This window comes from Aulostomus chinensis, chromosome 23, assembly GCF_037954235.1.
Source record: "Aulostomus chinensis isolate RoL2024-O1b breed Wild chromosome 23, RoL_Achi_v1.0, whole genome shotgun sequence".
Taxonomy (NCBI): domain Eukaryota; kingdom Metazoa; phylum Chordata; class Actinopteri; order Syngnathiformes; family Aulostomidae; genus Aulostomus; species Aulostomus chinensis.
In genome coordinates, this window is record NC_141342.1 from 15,349,032 (window position 1) to 15,367,509 (window position 18,478).

General features: G+C 43.1%; 2 protein-coding genes and 1 long non-coding RNA gene across 8 annotated transcripts in view; 1 reads left to right on the forward strand and 2 right to left on the reverse strand.

The window, feature by feature from the left end:
- Nucleotides 1-158: 158 nt before the first annotated feature.
- ppifb (peptidylprolyl isomerase Fb) lies at nucleotides 159-4,249 on the reverse strand. The gene is made up of 6 exons (XM_086194788.1): nucleotides 3,990-4,249; nucleotides 3,777-3,807; nucleotides 3,336-3,424; nucleotides 3,144-3,240; nucleotides 2,065-2,140; nucleotides 159-610 (listed from the first exon to the last, which is right to left on the reverse strand). The coding sequence occupies exons 1-6, from the start codon at nucleotides 4,140-4,142 to the stop codon at nucleotides 475-477; spliced, it is 582 nt and encodes a 193-aa protein (XP_086050914.1). The 5' UTR covers nucleotides 4,143-4,249; the 3' UTR covers nucleotides 159-474.
- A 362-nt stretch (nucleotides 4,250-4,611) lies between these two features.
- LOC147239748 (uncharacterized) lies at nucleotides 4,612-11,821 on the forward strand. Its single transcript, XR_015111512.1, has 3 exons — nucleotides 4,612-4,682; nucleotides 5,633-5,720; nucleotides 11,407-11,821. It is a non-coding gene; the product is annotated as an uncharacterized LOC147239748 (long non-coding RNA).
- The window catches only part of LOC147239749 (zinc finger MIZ domain-containing protein 1-like), a 112,931-nt gene continuing 100,783 nt past the window's right edge, over nucleotides 6,331-18,478 (reverse strand). For 5 of the 6 annotated variants that reach the window (XM_086195421.1, XM_086195418.1, XM_086195423.1 and 2 more), the window contains 18 exons: nucleotides 15,850-15,985; nucleotides 15,333-15,447; nucleotides 14,676-14,893; nucleotides 14,382-14,583; nucleotides 13,780-14,055; nucleotides 13,522-13,704; nucleotides 13,362-13,439; nucleotides 13,101-13,269; nucleotides 12,869-13,010; nucleotides 12,020-12,230; nucleotides 11,638-11,743; nucleotides 11,391-11,551; nucleotides 11,231-11,298; nucleotides 11,078-11,146; nucleotides 10,746-10,990; nucleotides 10,488-10,651; nucleotides 9,155-9,496; nucleotides 6,331-9,027 (listed from right to left, as the gene is read on the reverse strand). In XM_086195421.1, the coding sequence (XP_086051547.1) occupies nucleotides 8,920-9,027; nucleotides 9,155-9,496; nucleotides 10,488-10,651; nucleotides 10,746-10,990; nucleotides 11,078-11,146; nucleotides 11,231-11,298; nucleotides 11,391-11,551; nucleotides 11,638-11,743; nucleotides 12,020-12,230; nucleotides 12,869-13,010; nucleotides 13,101-13,269; nucleotides 13,362-13,439; nucleotides 13,522-13,704; nucleotides 13,780-14,055; nucleotides 14,382-14,583; nucleotides 14,676-14,893; nucleotides 15,333-15,447; nucleotides 15,850-15,985 (2,993 nt within the window). In that variant the 3' untranslated portion in view covers nucleotides 6,331-8,919. The remainder of the gene's footprint in view (nucleotides 9,028-9,154; nucleotides 9,497-10,487; nucleotides 10,652-10,745; nucleotides 10,991-11,077; nucleotides 11,147-11,230; nucleotides 11,299-11,390; nucleotides 11,552-11,637; nucleotides 11,744-12,019; nucleotides 12,231-12,868; nucleotides 13,011-13,100; nucleotides 13,270-13,361; nucleotides 13,440-13,521; nucleotides 13,705-13,779; nucleotides 14,056-14,381; nucleotides 14,584-14,675; nucleotides 14,894-15,332; nucleotides 15,448-15,849; nucleotides 15,986-18,478) is intronic. The other variant, XR_015111511.1, reaches the window with a different exon arrangement.

Genomic DNA, 18,478 nt, shown 5'->3' on the forward strand with positions numbered 1-18,478 from the left:
ACAGAGGAAATTAGATTTGCGACCACATACTGGACTCCATCTGCTCTTTTAGACAGAATCCCAATACCGATGAGCTTCATGATGGACGAGTTGTGAAGAAACTAAACGTAATAAACTGATGTGATTGGTGTGGAAAAAACAAAAAACAAGCCCATATATTTAAAAACCAAAACAAAAAAACTTTATTGTTTTAAAAAAAAAAGCCTTTTGTTAATGAATGAATAGATCTCTGTCACATACATCCCCGTTTCACATTTGTTGTATTTTCAAAATACAAGTTCACAGCTAACAGTGTTACAGTTTGTGCTGTTACCTGAAGGGTTAAAAGTGGAAGTTCCCGTAGAGAAAAGGAGGGCGGGTCTACTGTCCGACAGCGAGCGCGGCGTACCGGGACTGAAGACAGAAGCTCCTTGATAGCCACTCTCACGTTGAAATGACAGCAGGAGATGAGTTTGCCGCCGCCGCCGCTTCTTCTCACTTGAGCTCTCCACAGTCGGTGATAGTGATCCTCTTGGAGGTTCGCCCGGACCTTGAACCGAAAGACTCCACTTTCTTGACCACGTCCATTCCCTCCTTCACACTGCCAAAGACAACATGCCTGCCATCCAGCCTACATGGAGAAAGAAGAAATTTATTACCAGTGGTCCGGACAGTCAGACGAGCCGGCGCGTGTTCAGCAGGGTTTAGTTGATGACAGCGCCGTTTCTACCCGGACGCAGACACGCTGGGCCATCAGTCACATCTGTCATGCCAATCAGTTACAGGAATTCAGTGTTTGCACCAAGACTCTTGTGCCTGGTTGGAAGAACCTCTGCAACTACAGTAACTGCACGAGAATACATTTCATAGAAGACGTTCTAGCGCTCATTTAAACCTGCTGCGTCGAGAAAACTGAATCCAGCGGAGGCAGTACGTCAAGAAGTATTCACCGGCATCACGACACAAACGTTCCTTTGAGCACAGATGATACACAAAGAGGCTAAAAAGCCTCAGGTAGTAAATAAACACCACTTCTCCACTCAGAGGCTGCGCAATTCACCGAAAACTGATCCAGAAGCTGTTTATGGCAATTTTCTAATCTTGTATTTGTTAAAAGGCTAATTGTGTATAAATATACCGAGTTAACTCAACGATAGCGGCACTGCAGCGACACCCAAGTCTAAATGTCGTATTTAACATCTCTGATGCACATCCACAAAAATGACACCGGCACCATTTGTGTGGGTTTTTGCAGTGGACAAGACAATGCTGAACTAGCGTTCCCTCTACTGTCGCCAAGTTAGGCAAAATAAGGAGGGTTTTTTCCCCCGCTAAAAATCTGTTTTCAGGTACGTCCCTCTTGAATTGGAGCAGGTGCGTTTGCTCTTACAATTCATCTCTCTATCTGTGTATCGCATTCGCCACGACCTCTACGCAAACCAGGCACACGCATGCAACTACAGTCACTGATACTGGTGCTCCAACCACTTCCAATTTCTGAGCGATGGCGGGCAGTGATACCCCCACCCCGGAACGCCTCCTGCGTGCAGTCGCGTGTCTGACTTGCTAAACATGTCACGTTTATCTCACGTTCTGTTTTTTTTTTTTTTTGAGAAAGATTTCTTCAGACTCTGGAGCGTCTCGATCGGGGTGAAGCCTCCCTGCTGTTTAACCGTGTCGAAAGTTAAAAACAGGAGAATTGTTCCTGCGTCTCATCCTTCAAAGTCTTCAAGATGTGTTCTTGTTTGTCGTATGTTTTTAGGGCGTAATTACACAGTAATTTCATGTTTTAAAAAGGTCTGGCCAGACAGACATTTTAAAAAAGCAATTCTATGGATGCTTCCATTTTCAAAGTGTATAGTTTAAAGGGCAGCACCCTTGAAATATGAACCGAGGGTTTTGGTTGGTCAAGACCTACCACTTCATTACAGCTGGGTGACATTCACTTCAGTATCGACGTGCATGTTTCTGATGTGTCCTTACAGGGCTCGTTACAGATGGCCTCCAGGTCAGTGAGGGCTAAACTTGAATAAAGTCAGTACTGCTGGGACAGAACAGTGTAATACCGGGTTTGTCGGCACGTACCATTCTGTTTTACTGGTGCAGATGAAGAACTGTGATCCGTTGGTGTTGGGTCCAGCATTGGCCATGGACAAGATACCTGGAGTGACATTGAAGACATCTTTAAAACCAGTTCAGGTTAATTTCACTTAAAGCAGCTAAGAAAGCGATCAAATCTTAATTAACTAGAGAGAAATGTGATAAGTAAACTGATCCAACAGGGTGTTGAACCGTGAGTAAAAGTACCACCACACAAACAAAATCAACAGTGTTGATTAACAAATTTAGTCACGAGCAGCTTGTCAGTTGTTGCTGGTATCATTTCAGTAATTAGTTATCATTAAAACTACGTTTGACGACTTAGAGAAACGAACCACAAAAATGACCGGGATCAACCAAAGTTAGCAGCAGACTAACAGGACAACGTGCACAGGTGCCACAAAAACATGGTGGAAGACAGTGATGTCGCTCTGGAGGTTCTTCATCCTTCTACAGAGAATTTATACTGCAAGAGAGAGGTGTGTGAGAGAGAGAGAGAGAGAGAGAGAGAGAGAGAGAGAGAGAGAGAGAGAGAGAGAGAGAGAGAGAGAGAGAGAGAGAGAGAGAGAGAGAGAGAGAGAGAGAGAGAGAGAGAGAGAGAGAGAGAGAGAGATGGTTGAGGAGGGGGTTATTAAATTGACGCGACTTAAAAAATTGCGAAGCAAACGCAGACTCTGGCCCCTCCAGACACAAAAGTCACAGCGACGACATCTCATCACGACCTCCTCATAATGAACTGCATCACAGTGGTTCACTGTCAATCTTTGCAGTCTTAACTATTATTATTAATATTATTATTAGTGACATGCTTTTACTGCTCTGGACGACTGAAAGAACCTTGTTTCAACTTGACTCGTTATGCCCAACAGTTACAAGCCCACCACTGCCACCTGGTGGCACAAACATCTCGACATCTTTGACATCCTACTAAAATTCTCGACTTGTCACAGCTGGAATTAAAAAAAAAAAACAACAACAACTAAAAAAAACATAATAAAAACACTGAAAATTGTATTATTCCTAAAAACCAGGCAGAAGTAGACAGTCGTGTGTGAGGTGATTACCAGGTCCAGTGTGCTTCAGCTGGAAGTTTTCATCAGGGAATTTCCATCCATAGATAGACTTCCCTCCAGTTCCATTGTGGTTGGTGAAATCTCCACCCTATCATTAAATATAACAGGCACACACACACACACCTTTACAAACAGGCTGTAGGACAAAAGGAGACAGTTGAGCAAGTGTCAAGTGTGCCCTACCTGGCACATAAACTGAGGGATGACCCGGTGGAACGTAGATCCCTTGTAACCAAATCCATGCTCTCCTGTGCACAACGCTCGGAAGTTTTCTGTCAAAAATTGTAATGCTTCCTTTAATGTGTTTGCGGTACTTGGAAGACACACACACACACACACACACACACACACACACACACACACAAATCCACTGAGAAGAGACAGGGCTGTTGATAATGATACAATGCATAACTCACTATTCAATAGCTGACGTCTTCATTTTTAAAGGTCGGCTGCTAACCCTGTCTAGTTTTAGGTAACAGATTAATTATGTTGCACAACCAGGTTCCTGCAGCCCCTACAAGCTGTGAGCAGTTAGCAAGGCACTTACTGCTAAATCAAGGCACTAGCTTATTATAGTTTCATAAGGTTTAATGACAAAGTTTTCAGAAAATTGCGACTTACCGGCGGTTTTTGGCACAACTTCAGCGTTGAGCTGTAAAAAGATAATTAAATGCCTTGAGGGTCAAACGGTGAACAAATTGTTCTCGGAGGGAGCGGTGGAAATCAACACGTCACTAAAATGCTGCATAAAGGACGTGGGGTAGGTTTTAGGTGTGATATAAGTGTTCTAATTCGTTCAAGAGCAACCACATGCACGCTGTTTCCTCCTCTTAACTCGAAGGTTACTCTGCCGAGCGGCTGGTTATCTGCAGCAATGTCGAAGTAAACCGTCGGGTTGTTATTCGCCCCCGTGGCTCCGCTGCTGTACATACGAGCGGCGGTAAACGCCAGAGAACATAATTTTACCCGGTTGGATAAGAGCAACATTTTCTAAACTGCTGAGGCTCAATGACCCTTCTTCGGTCAGTGACGAACTGAAGTCACGCTTGCATTTACGGTTCAGGAAGCGCTCCCGCTACACCGGAAGTATTTTCGAGAACCGGCAACTGTTCAAATCTCGCGAGATTATGCAAGGCTGCCGCCAGGATGACCTTTGGGGGTTCATTCATTTCATTTTCACGGAGAAATCGATTGGCTTAATTTTTTCCCAGCTAGAGCTAAATATATTTAACACACATACTTAGCAATTTATCCAGCAAAAATACATTATATTAGAATCTTGTTGTAATTACTATTCATAGTAAAAGGAAACCGCCTGTAATTTTATCTTCAATGTATGTGAAATAAAAGGACTTCAGAAAGAAAAACTGGGTGAGTAATTCTAATCCAAGTCAAGAAAGCATCTTTTTCATCGCCTACATACCGTTTGCATTGCATTTGCAAGGTGGAGCTTTGGGATTTTTTGAAAAGTGGAACACACTGCCACTGCTTCTACGGAACCACATTTATATCCCACCACAGTTCAATGTGAGTCTTTATTATGTCCCCTAAACTGTATCGCCTCAACTCTTTCACACTGTAACAAATGAATTTCGTGTATGTGTGTGTGTGTACATCAATCAGAACATGGGTGTAAATAACTGTGCTTCAAATATGTTAAAGTCACGTAAGGAAATAGAACTGTGAAAATAAACCGTATTTCCCATCGCGTCACTGAAGCGAATCATTCATCTATGTATAACGAGTATAAAATCCCAGCCACGTGTCTCTAGAATGCTATTACTCTGAAAAGCATAGCACGGTGTTCTTTATCATACTTTTTTTTTTTTTTTTTGTAATTGTAAGCTTAACACATTTGAACCTCCTGAAATTTCATCTTTTATTTTCCAATTTCCTTCCTGACAGCAAACGGTGCTTATCGTCTCTCCCAGGTTTGCAGAACATTATCACCCTCAGCCTGTTAAGTTAATTAATGTGAGCTCATATCTCATCTACCTTGAGCTACATTAATCAAAATGTGAGACCCATAATTCACACCTTACTTGGATAAACGGCCTGTGGGAGGTTTTAACTGTCAAGACTCTGACATACAGGTGCATAAAAGACAAGACCACAGTGGCATACAGGTATCATCTGAATACATATTTATTAGATAAATATTAGGATGTCACATCATCTAACTACATACAGTTCTGCAAGACTAAAAATCACAATTAGTTCTTTTATTTTCTGACCAGTTTAGAATATGAAATGATTGTACATACGATGTACAAACATAGAGACAATGGCCACATTGTATGAATCACCTTAGATTGTATCATTTTCCCATCTGTTCATGATATCAAAAAAATTGTACAAACTATAGATTTGGTTACAATCTTCTGGACCTGTCCCTCCCACTGCTTTAAGTGCCACCCATCCAAGTGATTTTCTTTGTAACCTTGATTTTTTTTCTTCTTCTTCTTCTTCATTTTTAGGCTTTAGCACCTCGGAGTATGCAGGCGACAGACTAGAACACTGAGGCTAAATATTACAAGAACTGTCCCGGCTCACCTAATCAAAGAGGTGAACATATATTACAAAGGGAGGGTGAGGAGGGAAGGGGTGGGGGTGGGGGGGGGCGACGAAATGTTGAAATATACCCACAAACACTAACTAACAAGTTTCATTTTCCATATTCAGCCACTTCCAGTAGAGGGGTTGCAAGCTTTTTTTTATTATTCTGAAGAAACAATGCACATTCCCAGGGAAAATGAATACATTTCTGTTTCACATGTCTCTATATTCATTTACATATATACAGGCATCCTTGGGACGTTTGACCCAGCCTTGCCCTCCGCTTCCCTTCCAGGCCAGAGTGACGAACGTGCCTTTCCTCACTGTATTTTAATTCAATTTTTTTTGAAAACTTTTTAAAAACAATTATTCTCCCCCCCCCTCCCCCAAAGAAATGGCCTGTCATTGTGATTGTGCAACTACAGATTCCGCGGCCTTCTAATACACCAAAAAAAAAAAAAGAAAAAAAAAAGGCTCATTTGTATGTAAGCACAAAACGTAAAAATGTCCGTAAATTCAAATTGATCAACTTTTCGATTCAGATTGTAAAAGAATGTGGCAGTGTCATTTTTTCTTAAAAAATGATGGACTTTCGATTTCACTGGTACAAAGTTGATGGTTGTTTTTTTTTTTTTGTTGTTTTTTTTGGGGGGGGTGACTTAAATATGAAAAATGTCACAGAACAAATTTCTCAAACATTTTCAACAAAACGCTTACATAAAACCAGGGTGGGTAAATTAACATCATGAAAGAGTTGAAAGAAATTGGATTTGTAGCCTTACAGATTCATAGGTAATCCCGTACAAAATAATTTACTGAAAAAAACATAGGGGATTTAAAAAAAAATGTATATGGTCTCACGCTTTTAAAAAAGCCATATTCTTTGAAAAAAATATAAACAATATCATGAATTTCTCTAAAATATGGTTGTGATATATCTTTAAAATACCACTGTATTGACAATTAGCAACAATTATGATATTCACATAGCTCACTAATTACACTGAAAGCCAGCTGATACCACAACCTTTCACTTTTCAGTATCACTGATAAAACTTTTATGTATTTCATTTTTAAATCAAATACATGGAAGCGTGACGCGAAGTCTTGCTTGACACGCGAACGGAAACGACGCCACACGTTCACCTTCGGCTGACGTAAGGAAGGGCAGCACAGAAAGTAGGAGTGAGACGGAGTGCACAGGGAGTGAAAAGTGAATAGAAAGCACGACGACCTGCAGGAAATAGCTTATGAGACGTTTGGACTGGTTTCCTCGACGGCGAGAAAACACGAGACAGCTGTCAAATGCTGGTTACAAACAAAGTCAGTGGTCAGATGGGAGCTGGGGTGAGGGTGGGGGGGGGGGCGTATGTGGTTTACGTTGGACGACGAACAATCAGGGGACAGACATTATCAAGATGATACAAAAATATTCACAATGATATTTACAGTACAATAGCATTTCTTAAAAAATAATACATTTGCATACTGAACAGCACTCTTCTCAGAATTGAAAACAAATGTGGCAAAAAAAAAAAAAGGTCTGCACCAATACTGCTTTAAAATCCACTTCTTGAACAGTAGTGATGGATAAACTGTTTGTCCTCCTCTCGTATCTTTGAAATCATTATTAACCACCTGTCACACCTGTAGAAACACACACACACACACACACACACACACACACACACACACAATTGCATGAACTGGCACAGGACCAAGCTAACATCTTCAGTCACAACCCTCTTACTTTGGTGATGTTGAGCAGTTTCCCAAAAGACTTTCAGATGGTTTAATTATGCAGCAAAAAGAAAACCAAAACAAAAAACAAACAAACAAAGAAACTAAATAGACACATGACAAATGTATCGCCAATATCAGCATTATCCCTTCAACGTTAGTGTTAAATAAATCATACTACAACCTAAAAACAAAAAAAAGGCTGTGATAACAGCAACTGATAAAAAAAAAAAAACCAAAACAAAACAACACACTACCTGTTTTGTTTTTTTTGTATTTTTTTTAAACCACTTTGAACATCACTAGACAAGGGCTTGGCACACATGCACTTCTGTAGACTACTTTTGACACCACGTCATTTAACAGGGTGAGAGATGCAACTTTGCAAAAATGCTGACACAAGCAACACTGGACTCATGCAGAGCAGACGGCATGGAAGGGTTCGTATTGCGAGAAGCTGCGGATGCAGCAGGATCATTACAGGGACCCCGAAAACTCAAATCCTGTACCCTTTTCATTTCCATAATCCTTGTACAGGAGAACTACTCAGTATATAGAGGTACAGGGGTGCTATGTCTTGGTACAAATTTGTTATTTTTGTGGAGCCAATTTCTGTCCATGCTGTCAACCCTCTGAATATCAGGGATATCTCTTTTTGACAAAAATATGTATGTATCACAATTGTAGACAAAGTGGAAGCTGATCATTCTCAAAAATCCTTTTTTTTTTCTTTTAAATTTTGGCAGAAGAGCAAAAAATTTTGTTTAAAAAACCTTTTCGCAAACACTGGTGTTATTGATCTTTTTTTCAATACAAGATATATACATATATATATATATATATATTATGCATGTATATATGTATATATATTATTTGCATTGCAAAAATCTCTTGTGCTTTTAAATGATGTGGGGTGGACAAAACAGTGTGGACCAGTCAGGAATGGAGCTGTGACATCAGGAAGATGTGGCCTCTTGGATTGCAGTGACAACATGGATTTAACACACACTGGCCAGATAGCGCAGGGGTTTTTTTTCAGTATTTTTTACTGTTTTTGTTGGTTTTTTTTTAAATGTTTTTTTTAAACAGTGAAATCCTGGAAACAAAACATTAATAAAAATGCTACATGTTCCTAACTTGCACACATACACGTGTGTGTGTGTGCGCGTGTGTGTGTGTGTGTGTGTGTGTGTGTGTGTGGCATTAAAAAATAAATCAACTGAATATAGCTGCACAGTTCAAAAGTATAGCCACGGGTGCGTGGGAGAGTTGGGTGATCTCTCTGCATCCTGCTGTGTCTTTGAGTTTTTTTACCTCTTTCAGTCAATCTGCGCTGGCGAATGAAAACTGTACAAGAGGAAGAAGAGAAAGGGAGTGCATCTTTGTGTTTATCAAGTACTGAGCGACCGCTGTGGCTTCTCAGGGAAACTGCAGGCGGTCAGAAAAGTTTATGTGTGTCTGAATTGCCTCAGTTGTTTTCGAAGAGTGACAGAAGGTCGTCATTGCTATTGCTGGGAAGGTCCGGTGGATCCAGGTACGACAACAGCTCATCTGGGTTAGCAAGCTCTGGAAGAAGCTGTGTGTGTTTGTGTGTGTGTGTGTGAGAGAGAGAGAGAGAGAGAGAGAGAGAGGAACATGGTTAGGTGTTCATAATGTAAGGAAATTCAGCAGGTTATTCCAGACTGGCTGTGATCGGGACTCACATCTAAAGATGGCTCAGGCATGTCCGACCCTGCTTGGCTGTCCAAACTGCTGGAGGGGTTGAAGGCCAGGTCGCCATGGGGATGGCTGTTGGGGCCGGGCTGCTGCTGTTGCTGCTGCTGCTGTTGCTGTTGCTGCTGTTGCTGTTGCTGCTGTTGCTGCTGCTGCTGCTGCTGTTGCTGTTGTTGCTGCTGCTGCTGCTGAGGAGGCGGAGCTTGCCGTGAGGGTGGAAGTGGCCCGCTGTGGTGTAGCTGCTGCCCTGACTGGCTCCCAGGGTGTGGAGACGCATGTAAGCTCTGCTGCAATGGACCATGGGATTGGTCATTGCCGGCTGAGTGAGGTATCTAGAGGAACAAAGAAGACTGGTTAGATTGAGACGACACAGTCTAGGATTATAGAAGGGAATTTATTTTGTTGAATTTATGTATTTGATTGAGGTTGTCATTGTCTCATCAATCAAACTCCACATGAACACACTCATCTAATTTTCACTGTTACTCTACTTTGCGATTAAATTCTCAAGGATATCAACTTTATCTTTTAATTTCCTGGTAGTTATGTCAGAACAAACATGCATACAGTATACACAGCAGGTGGAAGCAAGTTGATTAATATTTCAAGTTTGGCCTTACTAGTTCAAGTGGTTTGTTATCTGATGTAAAATCTACCTTAAAAATATAACTTGGAAGAACAGCTGACTGCTCATACTTAACCCCCCAAACCAATAGGGGGCAGCATATAACCGCAAAGCTAAACTGTTTACTCTTATACTCTTCTGATCCACACTCCATACCTGGTGGTAATGCACCAATTCATTGTTTGACTACTGCCAAAACGCTACAAAAAAAGAAGACATCTACCCTTATTGTGGAAAGCAAGGCAATGCTAAGTTCCTTAGCACAAGCTATAAAATGGAGCTCTAAATTGACACAAAAACCCTCAACTGTGGTCCTGTGTTTTGGGTCATGATTGAAACAAGCAGCCAAATTGAGTTTCCATCATATGATAGGGATATTTTGTCTTACAGGTGGAGTGAGGGTGGGGTACTTTCTCAGATATCCAGAGGTATTATGAGATAGGATGGACTGTTGCCAGCTAGTTTTTAAAGCTACAAATGGCACCTTTAACTGGTAAAATCTTTTGGGGTTGTTTTCTGAGGTTGCCTTGTATGACGTTTCACTTTGAAACTTGTATTTTCAAGTGTCTCCGTGCATTTTTTTTTGTTTTACATTATTTTCTCAACTTTGTATTTGATAATAAAGAGACAAAAAAACAGATATGATTTATCACATAAGATGAATTCATGCAATAACTGGACAGGAAAGTCAAACTCACTGAATCAGGCATGTTGTGGGAGAGAGGCTTGTCTTGGGTCATCAGACTGTTGGGCATGTCAGGAGGGTGAGACAGATGGGGACCGTGCATGAAATCATTCATCGACGTACCACCCGGGGTGCTGTGGGGGAAATCAAAGTTTCCATGCCCCTGGTAGCTGTTACCTAGCATACAAAAACAAACACAATGAATACTTGTACAACAGAAGTACATTTCCTTAGCATCAAGCACCTTCTTCTCAGGACTTTTCAACGCTACCTTGACTGCCGTATTCACTGTTGTTTCCCCCCTGCTGCGAAGTTATTGATGGGTATGGCGATGGCCCTGGACCAAGTTGAGCGATCATCTCCATCACATTGGGCATGATCATCTGGCTGGGACTCATGGTTTTAAACCTCTTGGCTAGCGGCCCATCTGGATCCTCCTTGATGTGTATGTCAGATTTGATCGCCACCGGCCGCCAGCTACATGTGGGGTCGATAGTGACCTCCTCAAACTCGGAGCTGGTGATGTTTGATGACATAACGGGGTGAGGATACAAGATCAAAACTGAGGAATTCATTTGAAATGTTGGGTTTGTCTCGACTTACTTTTGGATGGCGTTCAAGATTCCCCACATGTACTGATCCACCTCGAGTCCTTCTAACAACGCTGTTTTACTGAGGAGACAGGACAGGACAGGACTTAGACGCTGCCGCACAATTAGGTGGATTACAGGGCTTTTGAAAAATGGCTTAACTTACTTGCATACAGGACATCGCCATGTACCCCGCTCACAATTCAGTTGTAGGTACGATTCCAGATCAAAACACTGCAAGAACAGAAAACATAAAAATCATATTTGTTATGCGGTTGTTACAGATGTTACTTCCCATTGTGTTCGTTTATTTCTTTTGTGATTACCTGCACATGTTTGCAGTCGTGGCCTCTCGCTGGCAGCTGTATTCGCCGGAACGTGATTGGACATTTGAGGGAGACCTTAATGGCCGTCTGCTCTACACCATCCTCTCCATTGAGTGTGGCGTTGCCTGATGACGCTGCTACGCTGCTGAAGTTCCTCTTAACTTTGAGACAGAAGGAGACACTCTGTGTAAGAAGAAGGACTCTGAAGTCAATGTGAGCAGGAGCAATTTGACTGGTTTACTGGTACCTTTGGTGATGCAGTGCTCTGCAGGTAGAAGCCTCTTCTTCAGTAAGCCCTGGAGGACAGAGCGAACCGAGGGCCTGTGCACCAGCTGCAGCACAAACAAGTGCGACTACGGGAAGAAACATCGCTATCGTTATTACAAACACCCTCCAGTGGTGGATTAGTTTTATGTTTCTCTGCAATTTCAAGATGGAAAAAAAAAAATTACAAATAAAAAAAAAAAACCTCCAGCTGGATCAATTGTTTATTTAGTTCTAAGCTCGCGCATTATCTCTGATCTGCAGGTACATTTTGATTTTGTCTGACTTTTATTTGTCAGGCAACTTTTGTATCTCAGGATTTGTGTAATCCTCATCTTATTAGTTCGGGAGATTTGTGTACTCACACAGCAGCAGGCAGTGACTGTGATCTGGATCGTGTTTCTTCCTGGTTGGCATACGTGTTTCAAGTGCAGGGGTTTGTGGGAGGTTTTATTGTCTCCTCGCTCGATTGTGAGCGGTGTAGCATTGACGCTGACTTGGACAGACGCCGGCCAGTTGGTGTTCATTTGACGATCTTCGTGGTGGTAGCATTTGAACTGCAGCTCCAGGTCCGATCTATTAATAAAAAAAGTCAAAAAGAAAGGTGAGTATAAATATTTATAGTTCTGTTGTGCATTGAACCTTGCTTTAAAAGCAGTCAGGAACAATAAATATTCTGACAAATTAGCCTATAAAACATGGAGGGATACAAAAGTTATTATGATACGTTCTAATCAAGAATAATTCTCCTCTAAGGACTCCCGATAAGCCAGAGACTTTTGCTTGAGAGGACGAAAAGGAATTAGTGTTATCTAAATCAGAATAAAATGAATGCATGATTGACCTTCTCAAAATTGATGGGGAATGTGATTTTTTTTTCCAGCCGAGACAGTAAGACTGAACAACCTTTTCAATCTGCTCTGCAAAGGTTAAGAGGAACTGGAGAATACTACTTAGCTCTATGGGATTCTTAGGTGAACCTGAATTTCTCTCTTGACTGATGATCAAATCATCGGAGGAACAAAAAAATATTTATAGTTGAGAAAATGTTGGAAAACCATGTTTGCTTTGTTCATCTTTATTAATGAAATCTTCATATTTTTACTGTATGGCCTCAAAATCTCAAGAACTGCGATCACATCAACCAAAGTCATCTTGCTCTCTACCTCGACTGATGAATCCATTTATTTTTGACTCAGTACTTGATGTCTTACCTCCACATGAGCGTCTGGTGTACAGAGGGCCGTAGGTGGAAGACGTGGTTGCTGACAGCCAGGTTATGCTCTAGCCTGAAGGGTTCTAGAACTACTCCATCCCGCACAGGGAAGGTCAGGCGCAGCTCCTCGTTGTGGTTGGCTATGCAGATGCAGGATTTCAGCAGTCAGATGATTGTAAATTTTTAGGAATAGACAGTATTTTTCTGTTGGACATTCACCAGCGACTGACCTGGAGGTGGAGGGAGAGCAGTGATATTTGGTTTGATGTCAGGAGGGAAGGGTGGCTTCACATCCTGGTTTGGTGACAAATATGGAGGGATGTTACTTCCCGGGGTCATCGGAGGGGTGGGGTTACCTGGCACTGGGGAGTGGGGATAGTTACCCACTGGTCGAGGTGGCTATGTGGAAGACAAGCAATTAGTAAATGAAACATCACAACAAAGTGATAATGCAATAACAAATGATCAGTTTAAAAAAAAACAGGACTCACCCCATTCATATTACCCTGGTTGTACTGATATCCACTCCCAGAAAAGTTATTTGTTTGGCCATTAAATGGTGGCTCTTGCTGTAATTTTAATAAAGTTGATACAAAATTAGAAATTTCTAGTTTGGCAACCAAATAACCATCAATCGGTGGAATACTGTACCTTATAATACTGGCCCATGGGACCACTGGGTGGTGGATATTGACTCTGGAGTTGCTGTCCAGGCATCCTCTGACCAGGGTAGTTGGTGGACGGCAGCGGCCTGGAGGCATTGGGTGTCGGGTACTGCCCTTGCTGGTTAGGGAACTGGTTGTTTGGTCCATACTGCTGCCCACCATAGTTAGGCTATAGATGCAGATGAATTATGAATCAATACAGCAAAGGAGCTAAGTTTGAAGTGGCAAATAAATATCCACTGACCTCCCCTGGATACGGCCTTTTCATGCCCTGCATGCCCATGCCTTGAGGCCGGGGTCCTGCATAGCCTTGCTGGGGCATCCTTTGGCCATGACCACTGAAAGGACCTATGCCTTGGCTCCTGGGCTGGTTCATTCCCATGGGAGGCCCACTCATGCTGGATGCATTCATGCCTGTGCCCATGTTCCCAGGGAGGGATGGAGGGCCACGGGGTCCTGGCTGGTTCATGAACTGGCTGTTGTATGCCTGGTTTGGTCCCATCTGGAAAGAGGAACTCATCTGGAAGACAAAATGGGTTCAATTAACAAATCAGATCAGGTGGTCAGTGTTGGAAATTTCTTGCTGAAAAGACAATTATAGAATACAAAAGGCAAAAATGTTCCAGCCTCTGCCTGTCACTTTAAAAATAGTGAAATGTGCTCTTTAGTACCCTTGAATAGCCTTCGCATGCTAATTAGCCACATTATTGATTCAACCTAAACTGAGTTCTCTCAGCACCTCATTCTACTGATTTTCCTAGTATTGAACAGCTAATGAGGAACGTCAGCAAAATTTCTTTTATGAACATATCACACAGGTACTCCGAGGTGAAGGCTTTGTCATACCGGTCCGTATTGGTTCATGTCCTTGTTTTGAGTTTCCTGCAGAGCAGCGACAGTAGCTGTGGCCGTGGCTGTTGCAGTGGCGGCTGCAGCAGCAACTGCAGCGGCTGCGGCAGCTGCTGCAGGCTGGGTGAAGTCTGAGGGAGGACGGGAGTGTGGGGGGATTCCCATTCCACCAGGTCCAGCATTGGGCCCCCCAGGGTAGCTATGACAGAGCAACACAATATACCTCAGGCCAGTTCATTTAAATGAAAAAGTACTTATGTGAGTGACAATGCAAATCCACAATCCACTTACTTGCCACCAAAGCCTCCTCCACCGGGGTAGTTCGGTCGTCCATACATGCCCTGCTGCATGTAACCCTGGTTGGAGTTTCCTTTATTGGGGAACTGCTGCTGAGGACCAGGAAACTGAGGAGAATTCATCCCTGGATTATTACCAGACATTCCCGAGCCCATAGGGTTGCCCCCGGGGTTCATGGGATTGTTGTTGTTGGCCATGGGATTTCCCAGCACCTGTTGGACGAAGACACAAATAATGAGCAAGTTAAAAACAGCTTTAAACTACAATTAAAGTTTGTGTGCAGTCTCACTACGTTCTCTGCTAGCCAATGCTACCTTGAATTCTGATTTGAGGTCGTGAAAAAGAGTAGTGTTTACTTTCAGCATCAGAGCCTGTAAATGGCTAACAATTTTTATGTTAACATTTCTTTAAATTGATAAAGACAACTGAAATTTCAAAAGACCTCAATGACAATCTATATTTCTCTTTCTGGACCAACACATTAATGAAAGAAATGTTTAACTTTTGAAAGGAATGACTGAGAAAATCCCGAAAGCCTCTACACTCTCCAGGAGCAGAAGCCCCTGCAGCACTACCTCCAACTCCAGTGGGGAAATAAAATCCTATCATATGTGGTTCGCTCTACTCTGCTGGAGAGGAATGGGATCTCACCTGGCTCTGCGAGGTGTTGGTCACGCCCCAGACGGTGGTCACCACAGACAACGAACCTGGAGGCTGATTGGTGTTCTGTTGCCAGGGAACTGAGTCGTAAGGAAAAGAGCCATCTCTGGACGGGTACACACAAAAACACATCATGAAGGTAAAAACCAAATGTGCACAAATATTTGCCAAGTAAAACAACACAGAGGCAGTGAGAATGTCTAAATTTATTGAACGATATGCACGATTGTTTTGTTTTGTAAGGATTACAAAATGAAAGCATGTCTTTCCTCTTGACGCACACAAATAATGCGTTGTGTTTATTAACTACATGTACCAGGGGCTTGTGAGGTATTGTGCGTCCCTCCTGACAGCACTACAAGCACTTAGTCTGGGAGATTGTCTGACCACTGATCCCGAAGGAACACTGGGCTTGATGATGGCTTTCCCCAGCGGCCCGGACTGTCTGTTCACACACCCAGCATACCTCAAACATAAGCCAAAAAAGCGCAGCAGTGTGAACACTGACCCATGTGAGAGACCCGGCTTCATGGAGCTCATTGGGGGCTGCATGGGCACTTTTCCCGGAGGCTCGTTCTGCCTGTTCTTTTGGTGACGGAGGAGGAGGAGGCGTCCCAGCTCCTCACACCATGAGGACAGAAGAGCTGGAAATAGAGTAGAAGAGTGTGGTGAGAAATAACTGTGGAGTTGATAGCCCTCCTGATGATGCTGAATCCTGATGAGAGAGGAAGATGAAACACATATGATCAGAAGCTTTTAAGCTAAATAATTTTAGCTTAAGAAATTGCCTAACTAGCAAAAAAATAGCGTGTGAAGATTTATTAATTTCAGAGTATTCCTCATGCAATGACAAATCTCTGGCAATCTGAGTATCTTAACGCTGCAGTCTCACAGATCCAGGATGTCACAACAAATCTTGGCCACTAGGGTTCACTCTGGGCCTGCACATGGACTACAGTTATCACCTTCTCTCCACCTACCTTCCTACCTACCTATCTACCTATCTACCTACCTACCGCTTGGTTAGGTAGCAACCACAAAGCACATGATCGAATCATACACTTTTCATCTGCAGTGCATGTTTTTTGTGTACTGCGCCAACTACAAAAGACTTTCCCCCCTTGTCTCTTCCTGCTGTTCTCCCTGCCTCCTCATAGCCTCTCTGTGGCATCACAGGCGAAAGAGAATGTGGATTCAATCAAAGAGCAGGGCAGCCACCTCCTCTTATGATTCACAGCACTTCTAGGGCTGAGTGAGGAGCGAGGAGTGAGGGAGGGGCGGGCTGGCGGGCGGATGAAACGGAGCACTTGGTGATTTCAGCTGCGCAAAAAAAAAAAAAAAAAAAGCCACGTCAATATGACAGCAGACAGTGCAGACTGCTCTCGCAGGCGGATCCACCCTGCTGCCACATGCAAGGACGGGTTGCCACGGCACATATTACACAGAGCAACAGTGATAAGAAGGGTTGAGTGAGTCAGTGAGAGAGGAAACATCAGGCTAATGGGCCTGATGGGAGGAACAAACAAAGGCATCTGACTCCCATCACAAACATGGCAACCGAGAGATTTGACCATACGTGAGTGCTTGCAAATAGTCTACTGACACATTCACACACAACCCAGGCCGGATTATATTCACACGCTGACAAAAACAGATGTAGAGGTAAAATAAATAGGACGAAAGACGTCCTCTGAGCGTGTTGAATTTCCAAGGACAAAACAGAATTTCAACATCGATGCACCCTCTCTTTGCTGAGCATCGCACCCCAAAAGGCACCTCCTCTCCTTTCATTTGAACACTGAGCACACCAGCCTCGCTCTGTGTAAAGATGAGGGCTAGAATACAAAAGACATGTACAGATGGTGCCAGCAGTCTCCTCTCCTCTCCTCTCCTTTCCTCTCCTCTGAAGCAGCTGGGTTTCTCCTCCTCCAATCCCTCTCTCTCTCTCTCTCTCTCTCTCTCTCTCTCTTCTCCCCTCCCTCCTGTTCTTTTTGGCAAGGCAGGTGTCGGGAGACAGACTGTGCTGTTCCTCCTGAGGATTGATTTGACTTTACCACCGCTGTGTGTTGGTTGACAGAAAAGACCTTATCAGGTGATCTTAAAACATCACATTAGCAGGTAGATGCGCCTTTTGTAGGTTAGTTTTAATGAAATAGAACCGGGTCCAAGCGCGGCTAATAGGTTTACTAGAGTCACATCTATGTTAGAACGTCCTGCGGTGTTTTAACAGCCCCCCCTCCCTCTCCAGGCCTCCTCTGAAGGAGAGAGTTTTCAATTCAAGGGCCTGGCCATCAGCCAGCATGTTACAGCTCAATTAGGTCCCATTATTCTCTTCCAACAAGGGGTAACTTGCACTTCTTCTATGTTGATAAACATGTCTGCACAATTTATCCTGTAACTGTGCCACCATGAGGGTGTCTGGCGAAGGGGATGAGATCCTCGTTTTGCACCAAGGCCGACATAAACAGCCGCAGGACAAAAACAACAATGGCATTGAGCCGAGCGGAGAAATGACAATATATATCAGAGTGAAAGAGAGAGAGAGAGAGAGAGAGGGAGAGGGAGAAAGAGAAAGAGAAAGCAGGAAGCGCCAATGCTGCTACATAAAAAAGAATTATTCCACCTCAGTGTTAGATAAAGGGCTTATCACCACACAAAATTACAACCTCCACTGAACCCAAGCCTGTTTAAGGGAGAGGTGCTCCGTCATTGACTCAGAGGATAAACTTCAGGCTTCAAATGACAGGAGGAAGAACCTTCTACGCCCTCCTTCACCCAAATATCTCTCAGTACAGTGCAGATGATGAACACAAAAGGATTACTGTTTCTCCTCTCCTCTTCTCCCACAGATGGCCCTTCAATAGACTCATCTGTTTCTCTTGTTGAGAAGAGACAAAAAAAAATAAATTAATAAATATTTCAGGTACACTGACATTTCCAGAGTGAATCAAATGGTTGTTTTGGTGCCACAGAGCATCTTTTGAGTCCATCTACGTTGGTCTCCCTGGCGACCACTGGTCTCTGTCCTCCATAAGGAGAGAAGCATATCCTGATTGCCTTGTAGATGGTCCCAGGGGCCCCGGTGTGTCTGAGCCGTATTGATATTCTGGTGCTCAGCTGCACAGCCTGATGGTCAG